Below are 15,018 nucleotides of genomic sequence, written 5' to 3'. Positions count from 1 at the left end.
AGCCCTGGCTTGGGGTGTCTACTTTCCAAAATGGGGTCATTTGGGTGGGTTTTGTGCTATCTTGGCATTTTATGGCCTTCGAAACTGATAGGTAGGTAGTGTGGAGTGAAATCAAAAATTTACGCCCTTAGAAATCCTAAAGGCGGTGCTTGGTTTTCGGGGGCCTGTACGTGGCTAGGTTCCCAAAAAGTCTTACACATGTGGCATCCCCATATTCAGGAGAAGTAGCAGAATGTATTTTGGGGTGTAATTCCACATATAGCCATGGCATGTGTGAGCAATATATCATTTCAGTGACAACTTTGTGTAATTTATTATTATTTTTTGTCATTTTTCAATCACTTGTGACAAAAAAATGAAATATTCAATGGGCTCAACATGCCTCTCAGCAATTTTGTTGGGGTGTCTACTTTCCAAAATGGTGTCATTTTGGGGAGAGTTTGTACTGCCCTGCCATTTTAGCACCTCAAGAAATGAGACAGGCAGTCATAAACTAAAATCTGCATAAATTCCAGAAAATGTAAGCTAGTTTGTAGATGCTATAACTTTTGGGCAAACCAATAAATATACGCTTATTGACTTTTTTTTTTTTTACCAAAGATGTGGCTGAATACATTTTTGGCATAAATGTTTGAATAAAATTGAGTTTATTGCATTTTTTTTTTAAACCAAAATTATTTTATTTTTTTTTCCTACGTTTTCGGTCTTTTTCCATTTATATTGGAAAAAATTAAATCACAGAGGCAATCAAATACCATCTCTATTTGTGGGGAAAAAAAAGGACGCAATTTTGTTTGGGTACAGCATTGCATGGCTGTGCATTTACCAGTTAAAGCGGTGCCGTGCCAAATTGTAAAAAGTGTTCCGGTCATTAAGCAGCCAAATCTTCCGGGGCTGAAGTGGTTAAAGCTGAACTTTACCCACAACAATTAGATAAAAAATAATGTTATTTAGTAAAGAACATACTTTCCACATTGATAATTATGCTACCAAAATCAGTGTGTGCTGTAAATTGCCTACGGTATTGCTCCCATTTCTTCTTGACCAGAGGCTGAAGTTCAGAGCCCCTGAGCAGCAGTAAGGCTGGGTTCACACTGCGGTGCGGAGTGTCTCACAGCAGGGGTCCGGTGCATCCCTCTTCAACGTTCCAGGTCTGATTTCGGTCTAAATTTGGTTGAATTTGGACCGGAAACAGATCAGAAGGCACACGGTACTCCTGTGTAATTCGCTCCGCCGCCGTCCCGGAGATGTATAAACCGTCTCCATTGAGAGCGGGTCACAGTCTTCTGACATTTGCGAATTGGATGCGGGAAACACATATCCAATTCACAGTAGCGTGAACCCAGCCTAAATCTTCAGGCTCTTTGCAGATCGTCCTCTACATTTTTGGCACACTGCTGAAAAATAGCGAAAAACTGAGCATGTGCAAAGCAGTGCAAGATAGTGCATTACTGGATTTTAAACAGTAAAGGCACTTGTGTTTAATGTTTTTACATCACTACACCTACATAAGTGGCCAGCCTAAAATGATCTAACAGAAGACAGAACTTTATTTTTTCTGACTAAAGTTCCACTTTAAGACCTGCTTGACTGCATATGAAGTCTTCTCCTAATATTTCCTTTTAGTAAATCTAAATCGCATTGCACAGATATTGTTCAATCTGATTGTAGGAGGTGTGTGGCCAGTTTTATGCTCCATGCACAATGAAGCTCATAAATTTACGTTTTTTGGGAGTTTGGGTATTTTTTTTTTTTAACAGCCCATAAACTCCCCTCTGTTATCCTATGTGTCCATTCACACATGGATGTTTATCAGCAGTGGAGTTTATGGGCTGTTTTCTGAACACCATAAAATCGCATTCAGGAATTGTTTTTCTGACCACAAAAAATGGCTCCCACTGCAATAAGTCTACCCTGTAAGGAGGTAGAACAGTGTTGAGTTTGAGATCTAGCTTAGGTAAGTCTAAAGGTGGTACAAAAGGTTTTTTACCTACTTGCAGAGAAAGCATTAAAGTGTTAAACACTGATTTTACTGTTGTGAGTTTAGTATGTGCAGGCACAGGGCACCGGCACTATTCAGAAAATGCTTTAAATTTCTTGAATGAATGCAAAACGTTCTCTTTTTGGACAAGGTGTAGGAGTGTGACATCACCTCCTTGCCTCTCCACCCTGTCCAATTAGGGAACGCTTTGCATTCATTCAGAGGATGCAAAGCATTTTCTAAATGGCATCTGTGCTGAGCGGCCAAACTCTTGTATTAAAAATACATCAGGCCAGCCACTCAGCACAGGACCTAGAAGCAAGTGGAGTTCAGTAGGGTAGTGTTGTCAACTTTATTGATTTTCAGCTTCTAGGGGCATCAGCCAGGTATGGTATAGATAGTACAGAGTTACTAGCTGGACCAATGTGTCTGTGTAAAATAAAACCTTCCTGGAATTATCATTTAAGCCAATATTCAAATGCATTACAAATCCTTCCAGACTGCTTCAAAAATGCAGGTCAGATTCAAGAGGCAAATGTCTGTGTACATAAGGCCCAAGGCTCTAACACAGGAATATGAATGGACATGGCCAAGCGCTGAGAGGTCAAATCTTGTGCACATAATTCACCCTGGTTTTAATGGGTCTCTGTTAGAACCAGCTGTCTACTCTTGTTGATGCTTTTCAAAGACTGAAATGCCTTTGCTGTTCATACATGTATCCAGCAGACAGCTGAAGGTCAGAATGGACTTGTGTTAAACTTGCCTGTATTAAAATACTGTAAAGCTGGGATGCGGTCAGTGGATTTTGTGACATGAGCAATCCCTAGCGTTGATGAAAATAAGCACTTACAGTACATTGTCTGTTACTCTTTCAGGTTAATTAAGATCTCTAGTGGAGTTTGTTTGCAAAAAAAGACCCAGTTCATGCGTCATCTACACAGTTACTGGTTACTCAAACGTCAGTCTAGGAATGGTGTTCCTCTTATTCGAAGACTTCATTCTCATGTACAGTCTCAAAGAAGTGCCGACCAGGTGAGAATGGAAAGAACTTTAATAAAGGTCTAGAGTTATTTGTAATATTCTGTGTAAAATAGAGATATGATTTCTTCCAGATATCTAAAAGTTAGTTATTGGTAATTTTCTTCACCAAGTAGCTGTAAAGCAAAGGGACTGTTCATAAGGAGATGGACTTTCTGCACGTGGGAAATTATGATGGCTTTTTACTATTGGATCTGATGAAATGTCTTGCAAAGTGATGATTCGGTAAATCGTAAAATGGAGTAGACAAGCACAACTAAAACTAAACTGGTCAAATGGATCACTAACAGTGCAAAAAAACAAATATGTGCAAATAGATATTTTGCAAAAAAGCTGTGCAAACCCACAAATGTGTGCAAAATTGCAAATATTTTGTGAGGAATAACAGTGTTGTGCCAAACGTGATGGTCTTGCACAACAAACCACTGATATATTCCTATAAGGTATATGGCCATTCCAAATACTGTGCAAAAGAGCAAAAATGTGCAAAGAATATGCTGTGCAGTAAACAACGTGCAAAGACGCTGTGCAAACAAAGGGGGAGACCACAGATTGTACAAACATCCTATGACAATAAATGCAGTGAATACTGCGATAAATGCTATGCCAAAATCGCAATAATCATGAACAGTATACAAGTGCTGTTTTTCTGTGCAATAAAGTATAATCTATAATGCAGTGTATTAAAACAATAAACCCTATGTTACGTGCCTATGTTAAAACAATGCTGCATCAATTATATGTGCATATGTATTTTTATGTGCCAGAAGCATAGGTACTGTACATTAGGCATTGATATAAGCAGCACTTTCCTCTAAATGACCCCATATACTATACATTTGAAGACACTGGGTCACTTACCAGAAGTTGTTAAGAGAAGTTTGGCCAAAGCTTTGTTTGGCTATACTTCTTTTGTAGATAACAGGAGAACAATTACTTTTGTCCTCCTGGAGTGAGCCTGCCACCAGCTTCTGAGGCAGCGCCACTGCAGGATCGGGGAGGATCACAGCAGTATTGTCAGGATCTACCCTGCTGCCTGATTGACAGCTGGCTCCGCCTTTCAGAGATAGCAGGAGCCATCCACTCCTGCCCCTTCCCCAGCCTGATACTCCACTGAGCGTTGGAGGAACAGAATGAAGAGCTCTGTGGCTCAGTGCCAACTGATTAAGCATTAACGTCACCATCCTCAGACTCACAGGTGAGCTCCCAGATACATATGTGATGAATGAAAAAGCACTGAAATAGTTCAGTTTATTTTATTAAAATCCATAAAACATAATAAAACAGTAAAACAATGCTCTTACAAACTAAACCACCTGAGATTCAACAAACACAGTGAAATGCATTGGATGGAGTTTAGGTCTGTAAGATGTGTTTTTTTTTTTTTTTTGTTTGTTTAAACTTTTGTTAAGAATACATAAAGCTTAATTAACTTTTGGAGTGCCCTTTGTGCCTTTCCATCTAACAAACATATAGCTGGGAGCTCACCTGTGAGTCTTAAGCTGGCTACACATTATACATTTTTTTTTTTCAATATCCTTTAGATTTACCTTCAACTATGTAGTACAAATTCCGGCCTGATTGCATACAATTTCAAAGTGTTTAGGTTTGACCTCATATTATATGGTTTTGGTAAATTTAATGCCACATACACACGACCGGACTTTCCGGCAGACTAGGTCCGATGGTCTTCCCGACTAACTTTTTCTATGGACTTCTGACGGACTTTCCGAATGAACGGACTAAGTCTGTTCAAAAGTCCATTTGTTTTGAACGTGATGACGTAAACGGGACTAAACAAGGAAGTTCAATAGCCAGTAGCCAATAGCTTCCCTTGCATCGTATTTGGTCTGTCGGACCAGCACACAGATGAACGGTTTTCCCGATTTTAGTCTGTCAGAGTTGAGTCCATCGGAAAGATTTGAAACATGTTCTATTTCTAGGTCCGTCTGATTTTTATTTATTTTTCTCCCCAAAAACGATCGGACTAGCCCACGCGCGATCGGATTGTCTGACGGACTAATCCCTTCAGACCTAGTCTGCCGGAAAGTCCGGTCGGGTGTATGCGGCATTAAGGAAAATTGTATGTGTAGCCAGCTTTAGACAGTCCATAGATTTCAAAGACTATCTGAAAATGAGAGTACAGGCTGCATCATGGTTTGGCTGACAGTTTTCTGCCAACAAAACAAATTTCAACCAGGTTATCGGGAACAAACTGAAATTCACAGAGTGGAGTTGATTTACTAGAACTGTGCAAAATCTGGTGCAGCTGTGCATGGTAGCCAATCCACTTCTAACTTCAGCTTTGGATGTAATCATGGATGTAAACCCGATTCATGACATTTGAGCTGGGCGCATATATCTGCAGTGTTTTCTTATCTCTCATCAAAGCACTATGTCCTGTGGCTTTTTCCTGCTCCAATCTTCTGTTAGCCTGATAACTCCTGACAAGTTCTCTGTCACATATGATAAAAGCAGCCGAAGTTTCGTGTTTGGGAGGATGCGCTAAATTAGCACGGATCTGACCAACTCAACGAACAGAGCTCAAAGTCTCTACCTATGGGGGGGGGGGGGGCTTTTCACCAATCATTTGTCTTGGCTATATGCCCAGGCTTCACTGCAGTGCTAACCAGGAAGAGAAAATCTCCTAACATGTTCTGCATTTTCTATATGGTATACAAAGCTGAAGACGGCACGGCAGATATACTGTACATGTGAAAATTATGCAGGGAGACTTGTTTCATGTATCATATGGGGCATTTCACTGGATATATATGAGGGTTTACACCCACTTCAAGCTTTGACAAAAAAAAGCTGGAAACTGAAGGACAGTGACAATCAGGGGTCTAAACTGTGAAAGATGGAACCTGGTAAAAGCACCACAGGGATGACATTATCAATATCTCTGTGTAGTCGCTGATATCCTGGGTAGTACAGATCTCGCCCATCCACCATCGGTGTAGAATCACCTCTGTTTTTTATGTGAGGTCAACACCTTCTAGTAAAGCTGGCCATAGATGGATCGTTTTTGTTTTTTTATTTATTTATCAGCCATGTGGCTGTTCAAAAAAAAAAAATGCAACCGTTTCCCCTATTCGCAAATTTGAGCCGTGTCATTGTATTCTGACAAAAAGACTCTTCCACTGTCAGAATACACTGATCAGTGCTGCAGACACTGATCGAATTAAAAATTTCCTGCATTCTTAGAGAAGCTGATCATTATCTTGATTTGTCGTCTAGCGGGATCGTCTAGATCAGTGATGGCGAACCTTGGCACCCCAGATGTTTTGGAACTACATTTCCCATGATGCTCAAATATACTGCAGAGTGCATGAGAATCATGAGAAATGTAGTTCCAAAACATCTGGGGTGCCAAGGTTCGCCATCACTGGTCTAGATGGATCAAAATTGTCCAGTCCCTGCTGAATTGGCCAAAGTTCAATCCCATCTATGGCCAGCCTAAGTAATCCAGTGTGTTCAGTTTTGGTGAAGGAGAACGTGGTATTATCTAATCCAACGGACAACTCAAACTTGGCAAATTAAACAAGCAGCTGCCATTAAAAAGCAAATATACAATGTGTAATAATAAATGCACAAGTACATAATTAGGACTTTGTATCAGCCTCTGTCTTGCACAGTGTCACTAGAACATGGAGGGGGAGGGGCAACATTAGGGGCCAATAAGTCTCTATTTTATGTTGAAACTGGCAGAGAATCCTTGTTGCTTCACAGCTGGATTCCCACTGCGCATGCATGAGCGGCACTGCGTTTTTGTGAATGGTCTTGCAGTCTTCTGGGGCATGTGATATGTCCCAGAAGGAAGGCTGCAGGGTAAAGAGGAGGCCAAACTCCTGAATTGTCAAAACCAGGTACCCACTCCCTCCCTCTCTCACTTCCTCCAGGGCCGTCTTTAACATTGACTGGACCCGGGGCAAAAATTTTCTTGGGGTACCCCCTCCCCCATGTAATTTCGCTCTCCACCTTCTCTGAGACATACAATAAATAGTAGCTAGACTTAAAATCAGTTTACTGTATTAGATCGGGCAGCGATTGTGATTGATTGTCAGAGGTTACAGAATATCATTACTGCTTACTGACTGGTTTCTAGAGGTTACAGCACACATTACAGCTCACTGATTAGTTGCTAGAGGTTACAGCACATGAGTTCTGCTTGTTGATTGGTTGCTAGAGATTACTGTACAGTAATACTGCTCACTGGTTCCTATAGGTTACAGCACATCTTCTCACTGCAGAAGGGCATGATATATATGAATGTCACCTTTATTTACATATCAATGCCACCGGCCTCCGCTATTTACATATTAATGTCGCTGCTATTTACATATGAATAAAGGTTATTTACATGTAAACACAGGGTCTGCAGGTGAGTCACCCATACACAACAATAGGGCAGAGCTGGGCAGCATTAGTAGCAGCACTTCACACTAAGATTTTGGGACACAGCACAGAACTGTCAAAGGACAAGGGAATTTAAACTGGAATGGTTGCCAAATATGAGGCAGCTGTTTTGGGCCCCAAAACAATGAGACAACACACAAATATTTAGCCGTTTGTGTGTTGTTCATCTTTTATAGCAAAAACAAAAATGCACATTAACAGTCTTTACATGTGGTGGCTGCATTTGTTTTCTGTTTACAGATTTTTATTTTATTTTTAACTGGTAAATATTGGAATAACACACTTCTTGTACCAGTGCAGGCTACGCTTACTAAGTCCTCTATTTTTATGGAGAAAGCCATGGTTGCAACCCAGGTTCAGCTTCAAACATGTCTGCCTTTCTTCCTCTCCATTACAGGGGAATGGGGAGATTTAGTTGCTTACATAGGAAAATACAATTGGTTTATGCTTCCTGTTAATGCTGGAAGTGACAGGGACACTAACTCTGGCAAGATCAACAAGTATTTTCTGTTTTTGATAGTTAAATTAAGGCTTAGAACATATTTAAGGCAGCCACTGTATCTTAAGCCTGGTAGACACTAACAGTTTTTCTTTTCATTCAACCCAGCCGGCCGAAGGAAAAAAACTAAAGAGCTCAGGAGGAGCCATTGTACAATTCAATGTTAGTACAGCAATCTCCCCTGCTGAGCTTTTGTGTTCTGACAGGGGGACATCCACTGCCAGAAAACACTGGTCAACTCTCTCAGCCAATGGCTGACAGCACTGATCAGTTGTCGATCGGCAGACCTTTTTTTTTCGGCCATGCCTCTTTGACAGAAGCCAGACCACCTGCCATAGACACGGGCCGAATGTCGGCTTGTTTATATTGAACCAGCTGATGCCGTCCGATATTTGGCCTGTGTGTATGGTCCTTAAGGAATGGTAAACTGCAATATATTACATTGTTGTTCTTGAAATATGCTTTTAGGTTATCTGCTAGTTATTCTTTAAAGTGAAAATATCAAAGGGAAGTAGCGTATATGTGGTTTCCTCCATATATAGCTTTGTGGACCTTTTTTTTTTTTAATATTGCACAGCGTGTTTTTTGGGACGCTGTGTGAGCATTATAATGAAATCATTTGTTACTCCTATGGCCTATTGATCTGTAGAAGGAAAGAAATGGACAGACATCATCTGTTAAGGAGGCACTGAAATACTGGCAGAAATTACGACATGATCTTGAGAGAGCCAGACTGCTGACTGAACTTATTCGAAAGAGGGAGAAACTAAAGAGAGAACAGGTAAGTGAGCCTGCTGCCTGAATTTATCTAGAAAATGCTTAGAGATATGCTGTATTGTTTACAGAGATAACATTTCATGGTAGAATAACTGTTTCAGCAAATCGCAAAAAAATCAAAATTAGGGATGGGGGGGGGGGTAGGTTACTTAAAGCGGAGTTGCAGTCTGTAAAAGGTTTTGGTTTTGACAGGCTTCCGCTAGCCCCCCCCCCCCATTCCCAGTTGTGGCTGTGGAAGGTGCATACAAGCAGAGCTTCCCCTTTAAAGGTGTATTTTATGCATTTTCACTGTTTCTTTTATCCAGTTGGCATTGCTGTCTGAATATTTTTGCTAAACCTGCCCTGCTCAGTTTATTTGCTTTTCAGGCCTATGTATTATTTTATTGTGGACCATTAGCAATGTTGTCATGTTGTCAATTGTTGCAATTGTTTATCTTGCTGTTCTAAATAGAAAGGGTTATATTTGGGTCCTAGATATGCCTATAGAGCAAACATTTGCAGGGGTGATCATGGGAATATATTTCCAGATGGATATCTTTCCAGAAGGAGGAGGCAATAGCGCAATCTCACCAGAGCCTTTTAAAAGGCAAACTCTAGACTGTAACACGTGGGAGTGCTGGATGGGAAACATTAATGGGGTGTAGTACCTCCTCCTTTATGTTGCATGGCATTTTTTCAGGTAACATTTTGCTGAATGTTTTAAGTCATCACAAATATTTTATTCCAGTCAGTATGGTTAAGTAGGAGTTCATCTCATTCTACAAATATATGTTTGCAAAAGACTACATTTTGGCCTGTCGTATTCCAGCGCATTCTGGTCCATAGGAAGCAATGGTATAGTGTCCAGGCTAAAATACATGATGGCTGGACGCTACTGAGTGGTACTTGCATGTAGGGCCAATAGGGGTTTGCGCACTACAGTGTTCAGCCACCCAATAGGTTGATGGGGCAGAGTATAACGTATTTGGTGAATGATGTAACATTGTCTGTTTAATTATATGCCCTGTTTCAGTATAGTGATTTTCTTGTTACAATCCCTTGTTGTTCTTGGTTACCTGTATTGAAAGAGATCTGAGTAGGAATATCAGTTTGGGTAGTATCACCACTTTTACCATGGCCAAACGTCCAGTGTTGTTTTAGTTAAAACCGGTAAAGAAATGCTAGTACCTTTTCGAATGCATCCCTGCAAGTTTGAATGCTGTCCGTGTTTTGTTCCTGTGTTATCAGCCTTTGTGGTTGCTGTCTGTTTCCAGCAATACCAAGAACTTCATGGTGTCACTCATCCCCTTTCTCCTATCATCTGCTTTTGATCTGTGCTGTGATAAGAGGGAGCAAGGCACAATAACCAAAAATTAGGGCAAGATTTCCAGAATGGCGCTAATCTCTATTTCCATATGCAGAATCTTGTGGCTAAAAGCCCGGAAAACTGAAGTTGTCTGAAGCCGATGCCTTTTTAAATATCTGTTTGAACAAGGTTTCACAGGAGAGAAGGTTTTACTTCCCCAGCGGACGATCCCAAAACCCCCTCCAACTTTCCTTTCAGTACCAGACTTCCTTCTAAGAATTGGGGGGGGGGGGCGCGTTTGTTACAGTTTGGCCTTTTCTGGGTCTTCCCTGGTCTTAAATCAGACTTATCTGAAACTTTCCTCCAGTGCAAGTTGTGAGTTGTGTTGCATCTGTTCAAAGATGGAGCAATAGAGGAAAACTGTGACTCTCACTACATTGAACTGGTACACAAATATACTCGACATGACCCATGGCATCTCCCACCCAACCAAACCTACTGTCTCAGGGCCCTCTATTCCATATTGTCTCTGGCGTTAACTGCATGGCCGGTGAAGGCCAGGTCTTAAAAGATAGAGGGGTCTCTGAGTCTATTATTCCTACCTTGCTGAAAGCAAGAAAAGCCACTTCCTAGAACCCCTTCTATCATAATCCTTTTTTGTCTGGTTTTCCTACAGTCAGGTCTTGAGCAGTTGGCATTATGCACTCTACAGAAACCACCCTTAGAACCCACAGGGTTTTCTCCCTTAGAAGATCTCTCATGCAAAATAGCCTTTATACCTGCTATCACGTCTGTCAGACGGATCTCTGAGACTACTTCTTTTAAGGTGCCATCCCTCATACTTCACAAATATGTCTGTCTTACACCCCGATAAGGACAAATTGTTACCATCCTTATGCTCTTCTCCAAAGCATCCAAAGGAAATCTCTCTTCCATTGCGTAGACTTAGTCCGAGCCATTAGAGTCTACCTCAAAGTCACAATTAATATAAAAGGAGTTTTGACTTGCCTGTAAATTCCATATCTTGGTATACAGTACACCTAACCCTCTTTTCCTTGGTTACTTTGCATTGCTTGCTGCAGTAGGATTATCAAAGCGGTGTAAGGTTATAGAGGTGCCACGATCTATGAATAACTTCTACTGTGAGTGCGTTGTCACATATTGTGCACTTCAAAAATTCATACATAAGCTGTTATATAGTTCATTAAATGAATAAATTCATACTTCAAAAATTCATATGAATTCGGTGCAATGAATAAAGTGCAATTATTAAAGTGCAACGTTCAAAAAGAAGACATCAAAGTGCAGTTTCCAAAAGTTTAAACCAGCAAATGTCCCAAATATAGAATCCTCCAAAGCTGAAATGGTGAACGATTCAAATGAAAAACTTCTAGTGGAGTGTCCCACCACCAATATTTACACTTCTTACCAAATTGATCAGACCTCTAGATCTAGATAGTTATACGAGGTCGATCTAGCATGAATGCATTACAAGACAACTGACAGCAGCCCAGGATCAATCGCATCTCATGGCTCCAAACCTCCTCTCAAAGCTCTCACAGACTGCCACCAGGTAATTACCAGAGATGATAGAAATACTCCGTGGTCCAATATCAAAATTTGCGTAGGTTTTATAGATGGCATAAAACTAGTTTGCTGCTGCCTGGCAATCCATGTGCGTGATGACATCGCAGGTAGCTCCAACTGACACGTTTCCTGTGACATTGCGCACACACAATACTGTGCACTTGTCTTTCTCCAAAGCTCCGAGTGTTATTTCTCTCTGCTAGCTGGTTCCTCTGTTATCAGCATGATTCAGTTCTGGCAGCTTTTCCCGACACCAATATTTAAAATGAAAAGTGATGGTGTACGGAGCTGCAGCAACCAGCCTGTGACTCATATTCACAACTGTGCTTGTTCTCCACACTGTGGGAAGGTGGAGGTTTCCCTTTCCTCCAGCAGGGCTCAGAGCTCTCTGCTGTGTAAAGATTTCAGATCCCCACCCCATGCTGCTGAACTACAGGTTATGTAGGAGGATTTGTTTCATCTGTGTGTATTACCTAATGCTAGTCACTTCATTAACTACATGTGATGGTTTACAACCACTTAAATATACTCCCACCCCGATTCTGAGCCTATTCTATCTACCTTGTGCTCTGTAAAAGAAAGATCTGTATACTTGCTCACAGTCTCCGCTCTAATTCATCCCAAAGGTTCTATCGGTTTGAGATAAGGATTCTATGCAGTCAAGTTCCTCCACCCCAAACTCGCTCATCTATGTCTTCATGGACATTTCTTTGTGCATAGACACACTCCTAAACCTTGTGGACAGCCTTCCCAGAAGAGTTGAAGCTGTTGTAGCTGCAGAGGGTGGGCCAACTTAAATTTGAACCCTATGGACTAAGACTGTGATGCCATTAAAGTTCATAGTTTCATAGTTAGTAAGGTTGAATAAAGACACCAGTCCATCCAGTTCAACCTGAGTGAGTGTCTACAATTGTCCCTATCCCTGTGCATTGTACACTCACATCTGTCCCTACCATCAAGGAGCCCACAATCCAAGGTCCCCATTCATATACTAAGGCCAATTTTGGACAGAAGCCAATTAACCTACCCGCATGTCTTTGGATTGTGGGAGGAAACCGGAGTACCCGGAGGAAACCCACGCAGGCACAGGGAGAACATGCAAACTCCAGGCAGGTAGTGTCGTGGTTGGGATTTGAACCAGCGACCCTTCTTACTGCTAGTTGAGAGTGCTAACCACTACATCACTGTGCTGCCCACACCACTGTGCTGCCCATGTGTGGGTAAAGGCAGACGTCCCAATTTTTTGGACAATATAGTGTACATAATGTGCTGTGCAGTGCATAAAAAAGAGCTTATGCATAAAAATACTGTGTGATCAACAACTGCGTGACCGAAGAGCCCGCTCCTACGCATTTCATCAGCAAGACATCATCAAGAGGTGTGGTTGTGTCCACCCTTTTCGTCTTTCTATACCATTTCTCTATTCAGTATTGGATCATGCTCTTGGCATGGTGTGTGTCACCAATTCATATATTAAACTACCGGCAGATGATTCTTCCAATAATGACATATCTAAAAATGCATTGAAATGAAAGAGGAAGTAAACTTCCTCTGCTGACATTTACCTATAGATAAGCCTATAATGAGGCTTACCTATAGGTAGTGAAAATATTTATATTACATGCAGTTAGTGACATCACTGGTGCATGCGCTCTGTAGGCTCCCAGGCGCATGCGTGGGATTGACGCATGCATCCGGCCAATCACAGCGCCGGAGCCCACGAACTCGCTGCAATAGCTTTGTTCTAAGGTAAGTATTTCATAACAAGCTAGTATGCGATGCATACTAGCTCATTATGCCTTTGTCTTACAGGGTTTTTTTTTTTTTTTTGTCAGAGTTTAGAAACTCTTTAATAAAAAATAAAAGAAAATGATTTGTAAAAAAATGTGAACGTTTTAAACCTTTAGCCTATGGGTTCCTGTTTGGCCCCATCTTGTGGTTACCTTGCTAATTACATCCTACTACAAGATGAAATTGTAGTTTTATATGTTAAAAAGGGGTGAATACCTTTGGTGAAATTTCTACAGGTCCCTGTGCCCTAATGTTACCCATATCGTACATCACTCAGTAAGCAAACACCCAGTATGAGATCCAGTATTGTAGTGCCATTAATAGTCTACCAAAAAGCACTTGAAGATCAATGGTGATGTTTAACCCTTGGGGAATAAGGGTATCTAATTTAAAGATCCATCGCGTTTGGTTTTGTGAGCTCTCTCTTATGGTATTAGATCCTCTAAAATGTTTCTGGATTTTATCTATACCAAAATAACATCCGTAAAGGATACCCATAACACAGTGTATCTAGACACTTGCAGTATGGTAACATATACACAGTATAATAGAACAATATTCCCCCCATCTTTAATAGAATTGAATTACTCCATGGTTGGGTAAAGGTTTAAACGTTCATATTTTTTACATATTTTATTTCTATTAATTTCAATGAATTTTTAGATATGTTATTATTGTAAGAATCAATTGCCTGTAGTTTTTAATATATGAATTGGTGACACACACTAAGCCGGGAGCGTGATCCAATACTGAATAGAGACATGCAGGCTCTTCGGTCACGCAGCACGTCACTTCCATCCAGTGGAACGCATGCTGGCTTTAGGTGATCTTTTTCCGTTGTTGATTTTTACAGTATTTTTATGCATAAGCACTTTTATTATGCACTGCACTTTATGTATGTATATTGCACTGTTTGATTCAATTCTTTGCATATATTGTATGTATAAGCATATGCACTAGATGCACTAGCTGCACTATCAAGTATATACCGCTCCTAAAGCGCCCCTGCCCATTGAAATCAAAGCACCGAATATCGACAGTAAAGTGCCGCTTTACCGCTGACGCCTCGGGATGAAAGCATCCTTAGTAATTTGCCGTATGGTGTAGTTGCCCCATTACAAAACAGCAACCCTGTTTTTTTTGTCTTGGAGTTTATTGCCACATTAGATATCTGACACATTGCACAAGTGGCCATTTTTATTTTTTAGAAAATGTAACATTTAAAAAAAAATAAGGTAATTTTGAAATTGACAGCAATGTGTCTCAAAAAAGTAGAGTAAGTGGTACTAACAAGGAAGATCTGTAAGAACATTTTGCAATTAATTAGGTTCAATGGCAACAGGTTAGTAGCATGATTTGGTATAAAAGAGCATCTTAGAGAGTCAGAGTGTCAGACGTAAAAATGGGCAGAAGCTGCGTTTAAAAATGATCAATTTCAGAATGTTTCTCAACATAAAATTGCAAAGACTTAAAATATATCATCCTCCACAATACATAATATCAGGAAATTCCAAGAATCTGGAGAAATCTTTGTGGACAAGGTCGAAACCTGATTTTGGATGCTTGTGATATTCCGTCCTCAGACAGCACTGCATGGGCTCAGAAATACTTCCAAAAATCACTATCTGTGAACATGAAATG

The 15,018-nt window shown here is 40.7% G+C and overlaps 1 protein-coding gene across 2 annotated transcripts in view; it reads left to right on the top strand.

The window, feature by feature from the left end:
* BRPF3 (bromodomain and PHD finger containing 3) overlaps positions 1-15,018 on the top strand; it is a 75,584-nt gene that overhangs the window by 40,310 nt on the left and 20,256 nt on the right. For both annotated transcript variants that reach the window (XM_077481489.1, XM_077481488.1), the window contains exons 3-4: positions 2,857-3,013; positions 8,587-8,718. In XM_077481489.1, the coding sequence (XP_077337615.1) occupies positions 2,857-3,013; positions 8,587-8,718 (289 nt within the window). The remainder of the gene's footprint in view (positions 1-2,856; positions 3,014-8,586; positions 8,719-15,018) is intronic.

The sequence above is a fragment of the Lithobates pipiens genome, unplaced genomic scaffold (assembly GCF_037356315.1).
Source record: "Lithobates pipiens isolate NorthernLeopardFrog02 unplaced genomic scaffold, aLitPip1_a1.2 Scaffold_16, whole genome shotgun sequence".
NCBI classification, from domain to species: Eukaryota; Metazoa; Chordata; class Amphibia; order Anura; family Ranidae; genus Lithobates; species Lithobates pipiens.
This window is presented reverse-complemented; position numbering and strand designations above follow the sequence as displayed.